This window comes from Oncorhynchus clarkii, chromosome 1 (genome assembly GCF_045791955.1).
Source record: "Oncorhynchus clarkii lewisi isolate Uvic-CL-2024 chromosome 1, UVic_Ocla_1.0, whole genome shotgun sequence".
Lineage (NCBI taxonomy): Eukaryota > Metazoa > Chordata > Actinopteri > Salmoniformes > Salmonidae > Oncorhynchus > Oncorhynchus clarkii.
This window is the reverse complement of record NC_092147.1, coordinates 9248229-9267044: the sequence shown is the minus strand read 5'-3', so window position 1 is coordinate 9267044 and position 18816 is coordinate 9248229. Positions and strand designations below refer to the sequence as shown.

Genomic DNA, 18816 nt, shown 5'->3' with positions numbered 1-18816 from the left:
CTCCAAACTTTGCGGGATGCGTGGGGGATATGGTCACTAGTGTAACCAGGAGGTGAGGCCTCATTTAACACAGTAAATTCATCAGGCTTAAGCCATGTTTCAGTCAGGCCAATCACATCAAGATTATGATCAGTTGACTATAATTGCCTTGGAATTGAGGGATCTAACATTAAGTAGCCCTATTTTGAGATGTGAGATATCAATCTCTTTCAACACTCATCCTTCAATAATCTTTATTTACTAAACATGCAGCCTATTCTGTGTTTGCTCAGTTTGATGGCATTCGTGAGTGTATAAGCTTTAGGGTCTCTCGTTTCACAGAACTTTTTCCAGGCGTATACTCTGTAGGCATGGTAACCAACACGTTTACAGACGTATACTCTGTAGGCATGGTAACCAACACGTTTACAGGCGTATACTCTGCAGGCATGGTAACCAACACGTTTCCAGGCGTATACTCTGCAGGCATGGTAACCAACACGTTTCCAGGCGTATACTCGGTAGGCATGGTAACCAACACGTTTCCAGGCGTATACTCTGTAGGCATGGTAACCAACAGGTTTCCAGGCGTATACTCTGTAGGCATGGTAACCGACACGTTTCCAGGCGTATACTCTGTAGGCATGGTAACCGACACGTTTTCCAGGCGTATACTCTGTAGGCATGGTAACCAGCACGTTTCCAGGCGTATACTCTGTAGGCATGGTAACCAACACGTTTCCAGGCGTATACTCTGTAGGCATGGTAACCAACACGGTTTCCAGGCGTATACTCTGTAGGCATGGTAACCAACACGGTTTCCAGGCGTATACTCTGTAGGCATGGTAACCAACACGGTTTCCAGGCGTATACTCTGTGGGCATGGTAACCAACACGGTTTCCAGGCGTATACTCTGTAGGCATGGTAACCAACACGTTTCCAAGCGTATACTCTGCGGGCATGGCAACAACACGTTTCCAGGCGTATACTCTGCGGGCATGGTAACCAACACTTTTCCAAGCGTATACTCTGCGGGCATGGTAACCAACACTTTTCCAAGCGTATACTCTGCGGGCATGGTAACCAACACTTTTCCAGGCGTATACTCTGCGGGCATGGTAACCAACACTTTTCCAGGCGTATACTCTGCGGGCATGGTAACCAACACGTTTTCCAGGCGTATACTCTGTGGGCATGGTAACCAACACGTTTTCCAGGCGTATACTCTGTAGGCATGGTAACCAACACTTTTCCAGGCGTATACTCTGCAGGCATGGTAACCAACACGTTTCCAGGCGTATACTCTGCAGGCATGGTAACCAATGTGTTCCTAACAGCATTTGCATACGTGTGCTTAGTCGCACGTGATAAAACAACGAGATTAGCAAAAGCTATGCGACTGGTGAAAGACGCACTACGCAGAAGCCGTTTCCTGATTGCTAAGATTCTAATAGTTTGACAAATTTCAGTTTGTGACAAATCAAGCAAGTATAGAGAATCATTGTACCATCTAAACCGCTGTGAAAAATATTTTCCATAACCCAAAATATTGTATTTTTAGCTGTACAAAACCGAAAGGAAAGGCAGAAGAACGGGAAGCATAGAAATAGCGCACATAGAACAGATCTACAGCTTCTTAGACTGGCTTTCAATGAGTGACAAATCTATAACTCACATTTCTTTGAATTGTCAGGGCGCCCCAAAAAAAGTGACATATTGCAGCAACAATTCTGACCTGTGAGTGACATAAGGTCCAGCAGCACCATATCTAGATAGAGTATTACCTGCTGTGTGAGACTACGTTTAAGCATTGGAATGTGCTCTTTGAAGACTAGTGCCTTCGGAAAGTATTCAGACCCCTTGACTTTTTCCACATTTTGTTAACGTTACAACCTTATTCTAAAATTGATTCAATTGTTTTTTCCCATCAATCTACACACAATACCCCAAAATGACAAGAAAAAACAGGTTTTTTTTTGTTGCTCATTTATAAAAAATAAAATAAAAACATCACATTTACATAAGTATTCAGACCCTTTACTCAGTACTTTGTTGAAGCACATTTGGCAGTGATTACAGCCTTGAGTCTCCTTGGGTATGATGCTACAAGCTTGGCACACCTGTATTTGGGGAGTTTCTCCCATTCTTCTCCATGCTCTACCACACGATGACAATAGTTTTGGAGGAAACTCATTTTTGCATGACCTATATCTACTTTGAATGATCTAAAATGAAGCTGCATGAGGAGTTTGACTTAACATTGTGTTTTTAGGGTGGTACTGCTGCTGCTATCGTCGGGGTACATCGGCCTCCGCATCGTGGCTCTGGAGGAACAGCTGACCTCTCTAGGCGCCCTCCCTGAATTCTCCTCACAGAGTGGGTAAGACGACCCCCACCCAACCATACCATAACCTCCACATAACATGTCACAACCACAGTACAATTAGCAACCATGTAATTTCGTTAATTTAAACTGGTCCTTTTATATATGAACGTAAGAATAACTATTTTCATTGCCTGGCTCCAGATTCTGATGGGCTTTAGGCAACTATCATTGATGGCTTTACAGTGGTAGGACCTGGTCAGATGGCTCAAGCAGATTGAGCAGCAGCTTGGTCCAAGATCTCTCTGAGACATGCTGTATATCTGTGCTGTAGTTATACACAGGTGTGATTTCAGACAATTATTAACTGAGACTTCTGATGACTTAAGATATCTTATCTGCCCTTTGTGGTTGTGCAAGTTGCCTCTCCCTCCCTTTTCAGAGTTCTGACTTTCAAATTCCCATAAGAGATGCAGCTCAGCTGATGCAAGGCTAAATCCTTTTGTATCGCAAAGAGGTGTGTTCAGGCCTTTATTTTTTTAAATAATTATACTCAACTTCTTTCACTTTCTTAGGTATAAAGACACATAACCCTGATTGGACGGAGGAGATGTTGGATGGCATATGAGTGGAGGATGTGACAATATGGTGTCAGTTGAAGCTCTAAAAAAGATAACTGGAGCTCTCGTGTTGAAGATGTACTTTCCTCTTCCTAGAAGAAGTAGGAGACATTTTGATGGTGTTCTAGTGATGGCCCGTCACCTCCCTGTATGATTTCAGAGACCGATGGGTATCTCAAAGGGCTATATTTAAGAGAGCTAGACCCAGGCCAGCCATGACTCGCAGCAAGCGGAGCCAAGCCAACACGGGAGACACAAATTACCTGCTGTGTGTCTGACTTGAAACCAAAGCCAACTGGCTCACACTGAGCACCAACTGAAGAGGAGAGGCGATAGTCAACACAATCTGCTCTCAGATCAGATTGACAAGAAGCAATTTCTCAGAGAACTCTGGAATGTGTGCTCGTTTCCATTTGACGTATTCTCTTCAAGAGCATGTGGTCTGTGCAGACGACTTGATTCCAGCCTAGTTCTGGGTTTGCTTTTTTAACACCTAGCTTACGGTGCAAGTGCTATGCAAGGCCAAAGATGCAGAGTGCACAGAGATGACTGACTCTTATCTCCTACTATGGTATCACAAGGCGATCTGTATTTAATCTTTCACTACTAAGTCATCTGCGGGTACTCTTGAAGGATTCTTCTGGTAATCGACCATAATGATAACAATGAATATCTTCTCTTACACGGATCAGCTAGCAGAGCAGCCATTTTGATTTCCTCTCCTGACAATCTCTTCCTCTCCTCTCTTTAATATCAGCAGTATTAATCCTGCCATTGGCATGATTTAAACCTGTTTTAATGATGAATGCTTTGGAGGCCACTCCCTTGATTCTCACTGAATGAATGCATCTTCAACGTGCCAAAAAGAGTATGATCAGGTTGAATGTAGTCTCTTTTGTAGAGGTTACATTTTCTACTACGTCCATTTTTTCCTCCTCTACTACTTTGATAAATCAAAGTAGTTTTGGATATTCCAAACCAATACTATTGTCTTGTTCAGATTTTAATATATCTGTTGATGACTTCTGTACTGTTTTAGAAGGAACTGACATGTGAAAAGCAAAGAATCAAACCTCTAGTTGTTGACAGGCCTGTTGAGAACAAACACTGATTCAGATGTTTCGGGACTGTTCAAGAGGCAACATACTGTATTGTATGTTATCGCACGCGTCTGGAACATCGGACACTTGACTGATATATTATGCACACTCATTTGAGTCATCTTGTTTGAGAGAACAACCATAAAGGTTTAACTATCAAGTGACGTTGTTAGTGAGGTCCTAATTTTAAACAAAGCAAAAAAATAGGTGGTCCAGAAAATATATTTCAATGTGCAATAAAGATTATCCATGGGGGGGGGGGGGGATTAGCAACCTGTGGGTGTTTTTTTAAACAGTCTGTTGTGGTGAGAATTGTTTGTTTAAAAAAAAAAAAAAAGAAGAAGAAAAAAAGAGGCCAAAATAATGGCTCTGGTGAGCAAGCGAGGGTGCTTTTAAAAGTAGCTGAACTTGCCCAAATCCAAAGACATCAAATTTAAATGAGGTGGTGGGGAAGCAGGCATTTTCATTCTTTAGTTTAGTCATTTGATGGTGCTAAGACCTTATGTTCTTCTCAGGGGTGCAACCTGCCAGTTTCAGGGTCACGGCACCACTCGGGGTTGGGGTTATCACGCGTTTGTCCTTGTCCACCACAGAGATAATGCTCAATCCACTCTTCATTGAGAATCACATTGTACAGTTGCAATATATCAGTCTGACTTTTGTTTTAACTAGTTTTTTTCCCGACCGACAAATTGAAACATATCGACAATCTAACATCTGCCTGACTAGCTCAATACTGGGTACTCTGTGTTAACGGGACATGAAGAACGTTGAAGTGACGTCTGTTATATCCTGTAGTTACTGTTGGGTAGTTGTAGTCAGATGTTGGGCTAAAAGATGTATGCCATAAAGCAGTACAGTCAGTCAGTCGCCGTCCTTCTCCACCAGTGGACAGCACATGTAGTATGTCTTCAAATGGCAACAATGCAAGAATCTCAATGTATGTGTGCTTTTGCATTATTGAAGTGTTGTAAATAATTGTCCTTTTTATTCTATTTGATTCTTGTATTTATTTGCATTCTATGTAAATCAAAGTCTCTGTGAGATTTTGCTTTGGTATTGTTCAAAAATAAATCCACTGTTGCAAGAAGTACTGTATGTATCCTCTTTGTTTAGTGGCAAGAAGTACTGTATGTATCCTCTTTGTTTAGTGGCAAGAAGTACTGTCTGTATCCTCTTTGTTTAGCGGCAAGAAAGTATGAACCCTTTCGGAATTACCTGGATTTCTGCATAAATTGGTGATCTAGTTTGATCTAATTCACAACAGACAGTGTGCTTAAACTAGTAACTCACAAATTAAATACATTTTGTCTATATTAAATACATAATTTAAACATTCAGTGTATGTTGGGAAAAGTATGTGAACCCCTAGGCTAATGACTTCTCCGAAAGATAACTGGAGTCAGCTAACTTGGAGTCCAATGAGACGAGATGTTGGCTAGAGCTGTCCTGCCCTACTTAAAAATACATTTAAAAAAACTCCCAGAATTTGAGTTTGCTATTCACAAGAAGCATTGCCTGATGTGAACCATGCCTCGAACAAAGGAGATCTCAGACACAAGATTAAGAATTGTTGACTTGCATAAAGCTGGAAAGGGTTATAAAAGTATCTGTAAAAGCCTTGATGTACATCAGTCCACAGTAAGAATAATTAAATGGAGGAAGTTCAGCACTGTTGCTACTCTCCCTAGGAGTGGCTGTCCTGCAAAGATGACTGCAAGAGCACAGCGCCGAATGCTCAATGAGGTTAAGAAGAATCCTAGAGTGTCACCTACAGACTTACAGAAATTTCTGGAACATGCTAACATCTCTGACGAGTCTACCATATGTAAAACACTAAACAAGAATGGTGTTCATGGGAGATTTTTCATCTAGTCTGCTCGGGGATTCAAACCAGTGACCTTTCGGGCTACTGTCCGAACGCTCTGAACCGCTAGTCTACCTGCTGCCCAGTTACATGCATATGTTAATGTAGGGATATTTTCTGACCTGCAAATGTAGCCTACAGTATTTTTAAGGCTCCTGTTGCGGTTTGGCCCTCTCTATCGCTCTACTCTGTTGCCTTTACACAACTAAAGTGCCATCCAGAGGTGAGTAGGGATGGATTTGTGGAAGCACAACCCTAACCCTGCTTTAAATCACACCCCCAGGCTTAAGGGTGTGATTCAGTGACCTGGAAGGTGGTCAATTAGAACATTCCGTACATAGCTTCATTGTCTATGAACCAGAAAACAGATTAAAAGACCAAGCAGTGAACTAGAGACCAAGCTGGAGTCAAACAGTCCTATTTATTCTGTTCAGTAGATTTTGCCAGACATGTTGTTTCCACAGCTGCTGTCACATCGCTATCAGTGACAATAGTAAAGACGAGTGGTTGGTAGCTGTTTCTTTAGTGTGCAGGTAAACGATTACTTCCCATTTAGCTTTCTTGAACATTGGTAGGAGGCGGTTCGGCAATGTTCTTCTGATAGGCACAGAGGTGGAACCCACCTGAAAGAACGAGCAACAAGGAAACGGTCACTGCCTTACATTGACAATATGCCAAGACCCTGTACTTAGAGGGACTAAGTCTTCTGGCAAGTCTGAATTTGGATGGCCTGAAAAGCCCATGTGACATTGACACAATCTACAGCACCTGCACTGTCTGTTGCTGACAGATCCATCCTAACCACGTATCTGTTGAAGGAGTGAGAGCATTGCTAATCGAAGATCGATTGCAGAGGATTCTAACCCCACTACAGACTGTACACAACAGTATGTATTGTACACAAGCTATATTGCTATCTAAAACACATTAAAAGGCCTGATGGGTTTATTAGAGAAGGAGTTTACCAGCAGCGAAAGATAAGATGATGGCCACCCAAGCTACGATGTAGGACCAGGAGAAGCGCCAATCAAGGAAGCGCTTGCCAAAGAAGTTGACCGTCACGCCAGTGTAGATGGCCAGAGCTAACAGAGCTAGGAAACCTGAGGGATGAAACAGAGTGGTAGAGGAAGAGAAACACCTGTTGTGGCCAAAGCAGAAACACCTTTTGAAGAATGGTGATATTCAAGTCTATAAACAAATTTATTAAATAACGTACTAAAAATAATTATAGACTGCTCCACTATCCCATACTTCCTACTTTCATAATCTCCTTTCCTCTCATCCACCTTTTATCTCCTCCACCCCATCTCTCCCTCTCATCCACCTCTCCCAGAAGGAACTGGACAGGTCAAAGTAAACCCCCTGTAGGTCTTACATAATTTTAACTTTCCTGTCTTTTCAAATCGGGTGTTTACCTGACAGGAGCAGAGCGAAGCCCCCAGTCCGAACCCTCCTGCTCTTGGTGCCGTTGCCGAAGGCACTCAGGCCCAGCAATACGCCAGCAAAGCAGCTCAGCACAGACAGCAGCATGAAGGCCCTTGTCGCATCCCAGAAGGCTGTGCAGAGAGGACACCGTCATATAAGTATATTAACATTGGTAAGTAATCTCTTTCCTCTGTGTAGCTATAATTTCTTGATCTGTCAGTATGTAGGACCTTCATACATTTCTAAATAGTTGGCAGGTCTGTGTTTTCCAAAAACTGGTAATCATGTCAATGTCAGCTGACATTCATAACACTGTCATGAAAGTAAGACAAATTAAGAGAGCGGATGCTAAAACACAGGTTAAAGGTTGAAGCGGATGCTAAAATACAGGTTAAAGGTCGAAGCGGATCCTAAAACACAAGTTAAAGGTCGAAGCGGATCCTAAAATACAGGTTAAAGGTCAAAGCGGATCCTAAAATACAGGTTAAAGGTCAAAGCGGATCCTAAAACACAGGTTAAAAGGTAGATTGTACACTCTACTACTCGGTACTCACCCACAGTGATGGTGTGGGCGTGGCACTTGTGATTGATGCAAAACCTCCAGAGGCCCTGATTGGCCGACGCTCCCGAGTAGCGGTACTGCATCCAGAAGTCGGTCGCCGTGGACACGATGAGGAGCACGAGGGCGGCCACCCCACAGAGTGTACCCCCTCCTGCTAAAGTGTACAGCATCAAGGAGAAGCCTGGGATAGCACAGTCCTCCTAAATGCACCACAACTATTTGATGTAGAAAAATGAGAGGGGAAGACAGATAATCACTATGTATCACTCTAACCATATGTTGTTATATCCTGTACATCACCAAGTATAGGAAAACTTTTTAAAAATTGAACCATGTGTTAAGTTATTTACAGCCTGTTTTTAAAATAGATCAGAGGGAACCATGCTTCATACTCATGACATACATTTGATAGAAGAGACTTGCTGTTGAATTGATAGATTTCCCCCCCTCTGAAAAAAACCAGGCAGAAAGTTTCATAATCACATAGAGAAGCGACAGCCTGGGCCTTTTTGCCTTTTATAACAGGTTCAGAGACATTGAAATACATCAAACTATCGTCAAATGTTAAACTTTTTTCAAACTCCCTTCAACAGTTGCAGTCTAACCGAGAAAGTCTAAGTTCAAACTAAACGTAAAGGAGGAAGGTCCCTTTTAAAATGTGCAGACAGAATTATGGTGAGACTTCAGGTTATTATTGTTGTTGGCTCTGAGGGCAAGGTTTCCACACAGCTCAGATCAGCACATTGTTCCCACTAGGACATCAGCCCTTTGCTCTACCCTCCCCATCTGCTGGGGTGGACACGTGCTGGGGTGGACACGTGCTGGGGTGGACACGTGCTGAGGTGGACACGTGCTGGGGTGGACACGTGCTGGGGTGGACACGAGCCGGGGTGGACACGAGCCGGGGTGGACACGAGCCGGGGTGGACACGAGCCGGGGTGGACACGAGCCGGGGTGGACACGTGCTGGGGTGGACACGTGCTGGGGTGGACACGTGCCGGGGTGGACACGAGCCGGGGTGGACACGAGCCGGGGTGGACACGTGCCTGGGGTGGACACGTGCCGGGGTGGACACGTGCCGGGGTGGACACGTGCCGGGGTGGACACGTGCCGGGGTGGACACGTGCCGGGGTGGACACGTGCCGGGGTGGACACGAGCCGGGGTGGACACGAGCCGGGGTGGACACGTGCCGGGGTGGACACGTGCCGGGGTGGACACGAGCCGGGGTGGACACGTGCCTGGGGTGGACACGTGCCTGGGGTGGACACGTGCCTGGGGTGGACACGTGCCGGGGTGGACACGTGCCGGGGTGGACACGTGCCGGGGTGGACACGTGCCGGGGTGGACACGTGCCGGGGTGGACACGTGCCGGGGTGGACACGTGCCGGGGTGGACACGTGCTGGGGTGGACACGTGCTGGGGTGGACACGTGCTGGGGTGGACACGTGCTCGGGTGGACACTGCAACGGTGTGTGGCATTGTAAACTGTTTCAGCCATGAGCTCAATTTGTTCAAATGCATCCGTCCTTGGGTCTAATCTGGCATACTTACATAAGGGAACGCAGTGTAGTCTGATCTGTGATTAGGTTTAAAAGGAAGGACTGAAGGAAGGATGCATTTTTGAAGTATTCAAGCAGGGCCTTTATTGGGAAGTCAACCTTAACACTTTAGAGTGGACACATCTCTAGTTTTATGGCATGTGAAGGTGGTGACACGTACCATAATATAAGCACACTCTGCACTTCTAGTCGTGCTAAGTGTTAAAGCAAAACAAACATTTCTAATCCATTCTGAAAATGTAATTTAATTTCAAAACCTTTTGAAATGCACATTTCCATCTGATCAAGAGCAACCAAATACCAAAGCAAACACAGCTAAAGGCATGTTAATGAGAATGCTGAACAAGCGGATTCAATCCATTGTTTCCAAGTAATTCCCCCCCAACGCTTCACAACTAATCTTCTGATGCTAAGCAATAGATCTGTCAGCATGTTGCTCTGTGACCAGCATGATGGGGTGCCATACCGCGCTGGCCTAGTTATGCATCCACCATAGCTGCTGGAAAGGGCAATGTGAAGAAATCTCCATGTCAGCCCAGTACAGTTCAGGGCAGCTCAACAGTGAGAAAAGGGTACATTATTCCATAGTTGCCGTTTCAATTCCTGCAGCAGCCTCAATTCATCAGAAGACCAAAAGCTCTAAAACAAATTAAAATCGGCCCATTTATACCCCCCCCCCCCCCTCCTCCAAAAAAAAAAGTTTAAATGATTTACTTTTAATTCTTCATAAACTTGAATAACAGGAAAGGACCCCCAAACCCTGGGGTGTCTCCAAAGATATGGTTTGGTATAAAGTAAATTTAAAGTTTGCAGATAGATACCTGTTGGTTGCTGTCTGTGTCCAGGGTTGTTGGCTGTCTGTGTCCAGGGTTGTTGGCTGTCTGTGTCCAGGGTTGTTGGCTGTCTGTGTCCAGGGTTGTTGGGTGTCTGTGTGCGTCTATCCTTTTTATGCCCTCCACCCATGGCCCTTATTGTCTGCCTGTACAATAGAGGGAATGATCGAGTGCAACATGTGAATGATGGTAATCCCTCTCTCGTTTACCAGCTCTCTATTGCACACCATTACCCCCGGGCCCTGTGCCTCCCCTCTCTTCCTCTAACCTGTACGCTTGCTCATTCTCCCCATGTCTTTAACCTTTCCCTGGTGTCCTCCCCCCTCTCTCACCTGTATTCTCTATATACAGTGCCTTGCGAAAGTATTCGGCCCCCTTGAACTTTGCGACCTTTTGCCACATTTCAGGCTTCAAACATAAAGATATAAAACTATTTTTTTGTGAAGAATCAACAACAAGTGGGACACAATCATGAAGTGGAACGACATTTATTGGATATTTCAAACTTTTTTAACAAATCAAAAACTGAAAAATTGGGCGTGCAAAATTATTCAGCCCCCTTAAGTTAATACTTTGTAGCGCCACCTTTTGCTGCGATTACAGCTGTAAGTCGCTTGGGGTATGTCTCTATCAGTTTTGCACATCGAGAGACTGACATTTTTTCCCATTCCTCCTTGCAAAACAGCTCGAGCTCCGTGAGGTTGGATGGAGAGCATTTGTGAACAGCAGTTTTCAGTTCTTTCCACAGATTCTCGATTGGATTCAGGTCTGGACTTTGACTTGGCCATTCTAACACCTGGATATGTTTATTTTTTAACCATTCCATTGTAGATTTTGCTTTATGTTTTGGATCATTGTCTTGTTGGAAGACAAATCTCTGTCCCAGTCTCAGGTCTTTTGCAGACTCCATCAGGTTTTCTTCCAGAATGGTCCTGTATGCCTCCATCCATCTTCCCATCAATTTTAACCATCTTCCCTGTCCCTGCTGAAGAAAAGCAGGCCCAAACCATGATGCTGCAACCACCATGTTTGACAGTGGGGATGGTGTGTTCAGCTGTGTTGCTTTTACGCCAAACATAACGTTTTGCATTGTTGCCAAAAAGTTCAATTTTGGTTTCATCTGACCAGAGCACCTTCTTCCACATGTTTGGTGTGTCTCCCAGGTGGCTTGTGGCAAACTTTAAACAACACTTTTTATGGATATCTTTAAGAAATGGCTTTCTTCTTGCCACTCTTCCATAAAGGCCAGATTTGTGCAATATACGACTGATTGTTGTCCTATGGACAGAGTCTCCCACCTCAGCTGTAGATCTCTGCAGTTCATCCAGAGTGATCATGGGCCTCTTGGCTGCATCTCTGATCAGTCTTCTCCTTGTATGAGCTGAAAGTTTAGAGGGACGGCCAGGTCTTGGTAGATTTGCAGTGGTCTGATACTCCTTCCATTTCAATATTATCGCTTGCACAGTGCTCCTTGGGATGTTTAAAGCTTGGGAAATCTTTTTGTATCCAAATCCGGCTTTAAACTTCTTCACAACAGTATCTCGGACCTGCCTGGTGTGTTCCTTGTGCTTCATGATGCTCTCTGCGCTTTTAACGGACCTCTGAGACTATCACAGTGCAGGTGCATTTATACGGAGACTTGATTACACACAGGTGGATTGTATTTATCATCATTAGTCATTTAGGTCAACATTGGATCATTCAGAGATCCTCACTGAACTTCTGGAGAGTTTGCTGCACTGAAAGTAAAGGGGCTGAATAATTTTGCACGCCCAATTTTTCAGTTTTTGATTTGTTAAAAAGGTTTGAAATATCCAATAAATGTTGTTCCACTTCATGATTGTGTCCCACTTGTTGTTGATTCTTCACAAAAAAATATCTTTATGTTTGAAGCCTGAAATGTGGCAAATGGTCGCAAAGTTCAAGGGGGCCGAATACTTTCGCAAGGCACTGTATGTCTTTAACCTTTCCCTCATGGCCTCCAGCCTGTATTCTCTATATATATCTATGTCTTAAACCTTCCCTCGTGTCCTCCTTACCTCTTCTTTATTGTCCTCTTTGTATCTTTCCTCTCAGAAAGTGGCTGATCAGCACTGGCAGGCAGCGCTCTACATCATGGGACTTTGTGGCGAGGACCACGACCCCCCGAGGTCAACCATACCCGGCCTGGGTTCACTATGTTTATTACTGCAGTAGTGGGTACCATCCAGGGTCAGAGTGGTGGTGGGTACCATCCAGGGTTCTCCAGGACTTAGTCCAGGGTTCTCTAGGGTCTGGTCCAGGGTTCTCCAGGACTTAGTCCAGGGTCCTCTAGGGTCTGGTCCAGGGTTCTCCAGGACTTAGTCCAGGGTCCTCTAGGGTCTGGTCCAGGGTTCTCCAGGACTTAGTCCAGGGTTCTGTCCTATATTAACACCACTCTGAGGGTGTCTCAGGGGGGGTTGGGATATGCAAAAGATAAAACTTTCCAATTCACACGTTTATAAAACACACTTGTACACATGTGAAATAGAACAAATATAAGTACCCACCACAGCATCTGTTTCAGCTAAATATGGTTCAGAGAGGAGACCATAATATTGAATACTTGAATCTGGTGTGTTACAACAGAGCTGGATTGAAAGCCTGCACAGCCAGCAGCTCTTCCGGACTGGAGTGAGACAACCCTTCAGTAGTAACCCTCTGGTTACTGCCTGTTGTCTGGTATATGTCTTGGATGGCCCTGGAGTAGTCACTGCCTGTTGCCTGGTATAGGTCTTGGAGGGCCCTGGAGTAGTCACTGTCTGTTGCCTGGTATATATCTTGGAGGGCCCTGGAGTAGTCACTGTCTGTTGCCTGGTATAGGTCTTGGAGGGCCCTGGAGTAGTCACTGTCTGTTGCCTGGTATATGTCTTGGAGGGCCCTGGAGTAGTCACTGTCTGTTGCCTGGTATAGGTCTTGGAGGGCCCTGGAGTAGTCACTGCCTGTTGTCAAATGTAGGTATTGGAGGGCCCTGGAGTAGTCACTGTCTGTTGTCAAGTGTAGGTCTTGGAGGGCCCCAACAGACAATGCAGAGATCATCCCTGTTCAGATACAAGTTGGGTCATTGTGAGTCCAGTTGGAACATGGTCCAGTAGTAATAGGATGCAGCAGAGCAGTTCAGAGTACTGCAGATGGAAATGTAATGGACATGTTTCTCTATCATGTGGAGTAGAGGGTTGTGTACACCTTGCATTTCTATCTGCAGTGTGCTTAACATCGTGCCAAACTGAATGAGGCCCGGGATTCAATCCAATCACGGGTTAGAAGACATTTCTGATTGCGTCGACATATGCAGCGTTTACCGTGAATGTAATCTCTGCGAACACTGGAACATTACCGTAATACCAGGTGCTAACATGCCCTCATCTTTAGACCGGTGTAGATAAAAAATAACTGATTGTGAAGGTTAGAGGATTGTTGGAGTGAAGTAAGAAAAAACAAGGTATTTGAACTATAAAAATGTTTTTACAAACTAAAACCACAATGGAACTCAGCTTTTTTAAATTTTTATAATTAAAATAAAATAAAAAGTTTACTCCAAAACAGCTTGATACTTCGTTTTAATTAACAATAATCAAAACAAACCATACAGGCAATTCTACAAAGAATATAAAAATATTCATTTTCACCAACATCAGTGTTCAAGTAGAGCTGATCTATTCCAAAATCACACATCAACAGAACAGAAACATAGAACAGGTGTGTGCATAGGGAACTGGGTGTGTGTGGATATTTTTTGAATTGAGGACATCTCTTCAGTGGCAGGTTATATGAAGCCCTGTATGGCATCGTTATAGTCGCTGTGGAAACCCTCCCTGTGGGACTGTTGTTGCGTGCGAGGGTGGTGGGATGTCTCTGAACTGGAGGTATATCTGCAGTGGAGGGGGAAGAGGAAGCTGTCGGACAACAGCTGTCTGCATCAGAACCACTGAACCTAACTCTTCCCTGACCCGCAGCCTGCAGAGGTGAGAGAGAGATGGCACACACTCTATACACACACACACACACACACACACACACACCATTATTACTCATCTGTTGACAGTTTTCTGTGTGTGTGCGCATGTGTCGCTCTTAGTTGTGTGCATATTATCCAGTGGTTGAATGCCCTTATTTTAAGTCAGTCTGAATAAGACATTCTTCAGCTAAATACACGTACAAATATGATTTTTTTTGCGTCTTACCGTGATGTGGCCTCCAGGTGCTCTCCTTTCGGGGTAGCAGTATCTCCTTTAGTGGGTGAGAGAGAGTCGACCAATTGACAAACTGGAGGAAGTAATTCAAAACCTCACTGTCTGCCTTCCTCAGGGTGTAAGGTTTCTGCAACAGTAGGGAGGGCTCCAGGCCTGCCTGAAGTAGCGTGGGCAACCAGTAGGAGGCATGGCATACCATGTCGAGCGCCTCACACACCAGCCCACGCAACTCTTCTGGACTGAGTGGGCTGTTGCTCTGCTGCTCTGGCCTAGAGCAGAGCGAGATGGTCCTGCTTAGCTGCTCTGGTCTGGGGATGCTCCTTTGTTGTAAGACATACTGCAGCACATCGGATTTGCACATGGCCAGAATGTAGAACCATTCCCGCCCGGTCAAAGTGGCCCCTGCGGCTACCAGCAAGCGTGCCGAATCGCTAAAGGGCTGGGAGGATGTGCATTTCAAGGCCAGGGTGTAGGCGAGCGGCGATGTGGTGTCTGAGCTGAAGAGGGAGCTACAGTCCTGGGCGTCTGGGCTGAAGCCGGCCCTCAGCAGCAGATCTACACAGTGGCTGTGATTGTTCTTCACAGCAGAGTACAGCGGACTCAACTCACCCTCTCCACGGTCACACACCCGGTGTGTCACAGCAATCAGCCTGGCCAGGACAGTGTTGTGGCCGAACTCGGCAGCTGCGTGGATGGGGAGCTGTGGCCAGTTGTTGGAACAAGACAGATTTGGGTTGGCATTGTGGTCCAGAAGAATCTCCACACAGCCCTCGTGGCCCTCCTGTGATGCAATCAGCAGCGGTGTTGCCAAGTCTGACGCCTGGGCGTTCACATTGGCACCTACAACCCCAACATGTAAACAACATACAATGTTTATACAGCGACTTAAAGGCCCAATGCAGCCATTTTTATATCAATATCAAATCATTTCTGAGTAACAATTAAGTACCTTACTGTATAAGGTGCATTCACACTGCATTTCAGCCCAGGGCTAAGGGAGATTTTGGCCCTGGTCTAAGCGAGTGTTCAGACTTGCGCATTGTAAAGTGAGCTAGCGCCAACATTAGCCCAGGGCTAGCTGGCTCTGGGCCGGAGCAGGGTTAGCACTGACTTTTTGTGGCTCGCCCCAGAAACATGGTGCCAAAATAGCCCGTGTGAAACGAGGTCAAGAACAGCGCATAGAATTCACTGTCCAATCACAATAACTGCACTTTCAATTAGCACATGATGCGTTCGTGATGCGTTCTGCACGCTATATTAATAAGTACATTTATAATATTTCATCCAGACATATGCAGACAAAAAACTTGAAATACTTTAATCCGTGCAAAAACATTGTTTTTTATGGCTATTTTCTATTGTCATTTAATTGGATATATCCATGATAATAATATTGTTGCATGATTTCGCCTGAACCAGAAATCTTCATGTCTCTTTCCTTCATAGCATTCTCTGTACAGGGGCGAGATCGCATTTTGAATGTGAAACATTGTTGCCGAGGTCAGACAGGCAGACTGCAAGGTTTATACAAACAATCACTTTTGGAAATCAAATGCTAGAAGCAAGAGGACTTCAAACGCTAGGCTAGAAGCAGGAGGACTTCAAATGCTAGGCTAGAAGCAGGAGGACTTCAAATGCTAGGCTAGAAGCAGGAGGAAATCAAATGCTAGGCTAGAAGCAGGAGGATATCAAATGCTAGGCTAGAAGCAAGAGGACATCAAATGCTAGCCTAGAAGCAGGAGGAAATCAAATGCTAGGCTAGAAGCAAGAGGACATCAAATGCTAGGCTAGAAGCAGGAGGACTTCATGTGTTAATAAATGTCTTATTGTTTATAACATTGGTTGCGTGGCAGAGAGAATGTTGGTCGCCCGTTAGCCCAGGGCTAAAGCTTAGCCCAGGGTTAACAAATGGTTGTGTGAACACAGGATAAGCTAGCCCATGGCCAGTCTCGCCTGGGGATACGAACAATGCAATGTGAAAGGGCCTATAGATTTCCATTTAAAAATGGGCAAAAATAGCTTTTTAGCAACAATAAACAACCTCAAGCAATAATTTTGTTAGGTCTGTCGGAGTGGTCTATGTGGGGAGAGTAAAATTGAAAACTAGCTGTAAATCGGCAGTTTTGGAACTTTTTGTTATTGGTCTAATAACCAATTTACTGTATAGTGACGTCACCATGGAAAGCCGCAACTCTCCATGGGCGACCATGCAAACCTGCTGATTAGAAGGTCCTGTGTAGATTGTATTTTTAACCAGCAACTATCAGGAAATAACACATTCAATTTTTACATGTTTTTACGGTGCTTGTTTCATCAGCTGTGGTACAATATGATATAAAACACAGAGAAAAAATAACAGAATTTTGACTGAACTGGGCCTTTTTTAAATAAACATATATATTTTTTAAATCAGAAAGCGCACACAGATATGTACCTGCGTCAGCGAGGATCTGGAGACACTGCTTTTGTCCGTACTGTGCAGCCACAAACAGGGGAGTGATCATGTGGTCGTCAAACACCTCCAGGCGACACACGCCCACCAGGATACGCACAATGTCACTGTGACCTTTATAGGCAGCCTGATGAAGGCAGGTCCAGCAGGAGGCCGTGTGTGTTCCGTTAACCTCTGCCCCTTTCCGCACCAGCAACTCCACGATATCTGTGTGCCCGCAGTCCACTGCTACACACACACACACTTTTAATAAGACCTATAACACAGTTCAAGTGTTTTGTCTATGTGGGTGTGCCTTACCTGCGTAGAGAGGGCAAGACAGGTCATTGGTTGGCTGGTTGATGTCAGCGTGTGCTCTGAGGAGGAGCTTGACCACGGCCAGGTGTCTGCGTTGCACGGCCAGGTACAACGCCGACTCACCCTCATGTGTCAGAGAGCCCACGTAGGCACGGCAACCACTGGTGGCTCCTGCTGAAGGAAGGGCCAATGGAAAGAGGAGCCAAGGAGGTTAGTGAAGGATCCACAAAGAGGAGCCAAGGAGGTTAGTGAAGGATCCACTTTTAGAATATTGAAAAGTCCCCTTTTAGGTGCCCTGTTCAGATAGGCTATATTTAAATTAATTGAAAACCCATCTCTTCCCTTTCACTAATTGGAAAAGACTTGACAGGAGGAAGCTCATCATTAGGTTGCAGTGGAGGCTGGCTCATAATAATGGCAGAAATGGAGTCAGTGGGAATGGTATCAACCACATCGTACTTTAATGGAATGGTATCATCCACATCGTTGATGTGTATGATACTATTCCATTGACTCGATGCCAGCCGCCACTGTTAGGTTGGGTTTTCACTTGGTCAGTTCCTTCGGATCAGAACAATGAAGGAGGTGGATTTATTTTCACAAAGAGCCGTAGAATTAGAGATGGTTCCCTTCTCTCAACTCAAACCTTACCGGCAGCCTTAAGTAGCTGGCGCACACATACGATGGTTCCGGCGGCTGCAGCTTCGTGGAGGGCGTTCCAGCCACGGTTATCCCTGCTGTCCACACTGCAGCCTCTCTGGATCAGTAAGCTCACACGCCTGACATTTCTCTCGCGTGCTGCCACGGCAAGACTGGACACCGTGTCGCTGTAACACTCAGTAAAGTCCATCCTCCTTACCTCTCATCTGAACGACTCTGACAAAACAAGACACGGATATAATAGGCCTATGAGTAACGAGAGGCGACGGAGAGAGGGATGAAAGAACACATTGAAGGGATCAGAAGAGGAGGTTCACTTAATAGTCTGGACCTAGATCAGTTTGTGCTCTTTTCAACTCCGTTGCTGTCATTATCGAGACAAATAATGAGTTGGGGTGATGGCACAAACGGATTGGCATGCAAACCAATTTCAATAGTCTAATATATTAGCCTGTATGTATAATGTTTGCTATCGTTACTTCTCTCTAGCTACTAGAAGTAGCCCAAATCCTATAGTGGTGATCCTGGCTAAGCTAACGGGTTAGCTAGCTAACAAAAGTAATAGGCTTGTAAGACTGCATGTTTAGTCGACAGAAGTGTGGTTGGCTATCAAAATTATTCTTATGCTTGCTGCTACAATTTCTATTAGGACGTATTAATTCAATAAGAAAGCAGTTTAGCTACCTTTTCTCGTCTTCTCAGCTGTTTGCAACATCGGCAAAACACCCGCGTTGAATCACTTCCGTACACACTCGATGTATACCCTATCATTGGACTAAAAGTGAAAACTCCGCCCATCCAGCGGCCCGAGGATGGTGACGTTGACCAATCATGAGCAAATGATGGTGAGGATATCGTTTAAAATAGAAGAGCTGACAGGTCCATCAGATTAACATGAGTAAAAATATTGAATTTAAAATCTTTGT

The 18816-nt window shown here is 44.9% G+C and overlaps 3 protein-coding genes across 14 annotated transcripts in view; 1 reads left to right on the top strand and 2 right to left on the bottom strand.

Moving 5' to 3' along the window:
- LOC139419389 (GRAM domain-containing protein 2B) overlaps positions 1 to 5113 on the top strand; it is a 30550-nt gene extending 25437 nt beyond the window's left edge. For 3 of the 6 annotated variants that reach the window (XM_071169515.1, XM_071169652.1, XM_071169720.1), the window contains exons 11-12: positions 2253 to 2360; positions 2879 to 5113. In XM_071169515.1, the coding sequence (XP_071025616.1) occupies positions 2253 to 2360; positions 2879 to 2894 (124 nt within the window). In that variant the 3' untranslated portion in view covers positions 2895 to 5113. The remainder of the gene's footprint in view (positions 1 to 2252; positions 2361 to 2878) is intronic. The other 3 variants (XM_071169370.1, XM_071169582.1, XM_071169437.1) reach the window with 2 other exon arrangements.
- A 1167-nt stretch (positions 5114 to 6280) lies between these two features.
- On the bottom strand, positions 6281 to 10322 carry LOC139415018 (lens intrinsic membrane protein 2.2). The gene is made up of 5 exons (XM_071162760.1): positions 10259 to 10322; positions 7870 to 8092; positions 7306 to 7446; positions 6856 to 6990; positions 6281 to 6513 (listed from the first exon to the last, which is right to left on the bottom strand). The coding sequence occupies exons 2-5, from the start codon at positions 8045 to 8047 to the stop codon at positions 6443 to 6445; spliced, it is 525 nt and encodes a 174-aa protein (XP_071018861.1). The 5' UTR covers positions 8048 to 8092; positions 10259 to 10322; the 3' UTR covers positions 6281 to 6442.
- Positions 10323 to 13831: 3509 nt separating this feature from the next.
- Positions 13832 to 18652, bottom strand: LOC139414993 (ankyrin repeat and SOCS box containing 3). Of its 7 annotated transcripts, none has more exons than XM_071162719.1 (6): positions 18575 to 18652; positions 17882 to 18136; positions 17234 to 17401; positions 16916 to 17161; positions 14473 to 15321; positions 13832 to 14276 (listed from the first exon to the last, which is right to left on the bottom strand). In XM_071162719.1, the coding sequence occupies exons 2-6, from the start codon at positions 18078 to 18080 to the stop codon at positions 14080 to 14082; spliced, it is 1659 nt and encodes a 552-aa protein (XP_071018820.1). In that variant the 5' UTR covers positions 18081 to 18136; positions 18575 to 18652; the 3' UTR covers positions 13832 to 14079. The 7 variants fall into 7 exon arrangements, with proteins under 7 accessions (XP_071018820.1, XP_071018809.1, XP_071018799.1 ...); XM_071162708.1 differs by having other exon boundaries at positions 17882 to 18106; positions 18575 to 18651; XM_071162698.1 differs by having other exon boundaries at positions 17234 to 17404; positions 18575 to 18644.
- Positions 18653 to 18816: the final 164 nt, after the last annotated feature.

Bases quoted from the DNA above. Each gene is read 5' to 3' on its own strand.
- LOC139414993 (XM_071162698.1), bottom strand. From the start codon at position 18,080: ATGGACTTTACTGAGTGTTACAGCGACACGGTGTCCAGTCTTGCCGTG. The intron at 15,322-16,915 runs GTACATATCTGT...TTGGGGTTGTAG, and splicing joins CCAGATCCTCGCTGACGCAG to GTGCCAATGTGAACGCCCAG. The intron at 14,277-14,472 runs GTAAGACGCAAA...GTGTGTGTATAG, and splicing joins CACCTGGAGGCCACATCACG to AGTGTGTGCCATCTCTCTCT.
- LOC139415018 (XM_071162760.1), bottom strand. From the start codon at position 8,047: ATGCTGTACACTTTAGCAGGAGGGGGTACACTCTGTGGGGTGGCCGCC. The intron at 7,447-7,869 runs GTGAGTACCGAG...CTCTCTGCACAG, and splicing joins CGCCCACACCATCACTGTGG to CCTTCTGGGATGCGACAAGG. The intron at 6,991-7,305 runs GTAAACACCCGA...TTCATCCCTCAG, and splicing joins CTTCGCTCTGCTCCTGTCAG to GTTTCCTAGCTCTGTTAGCT.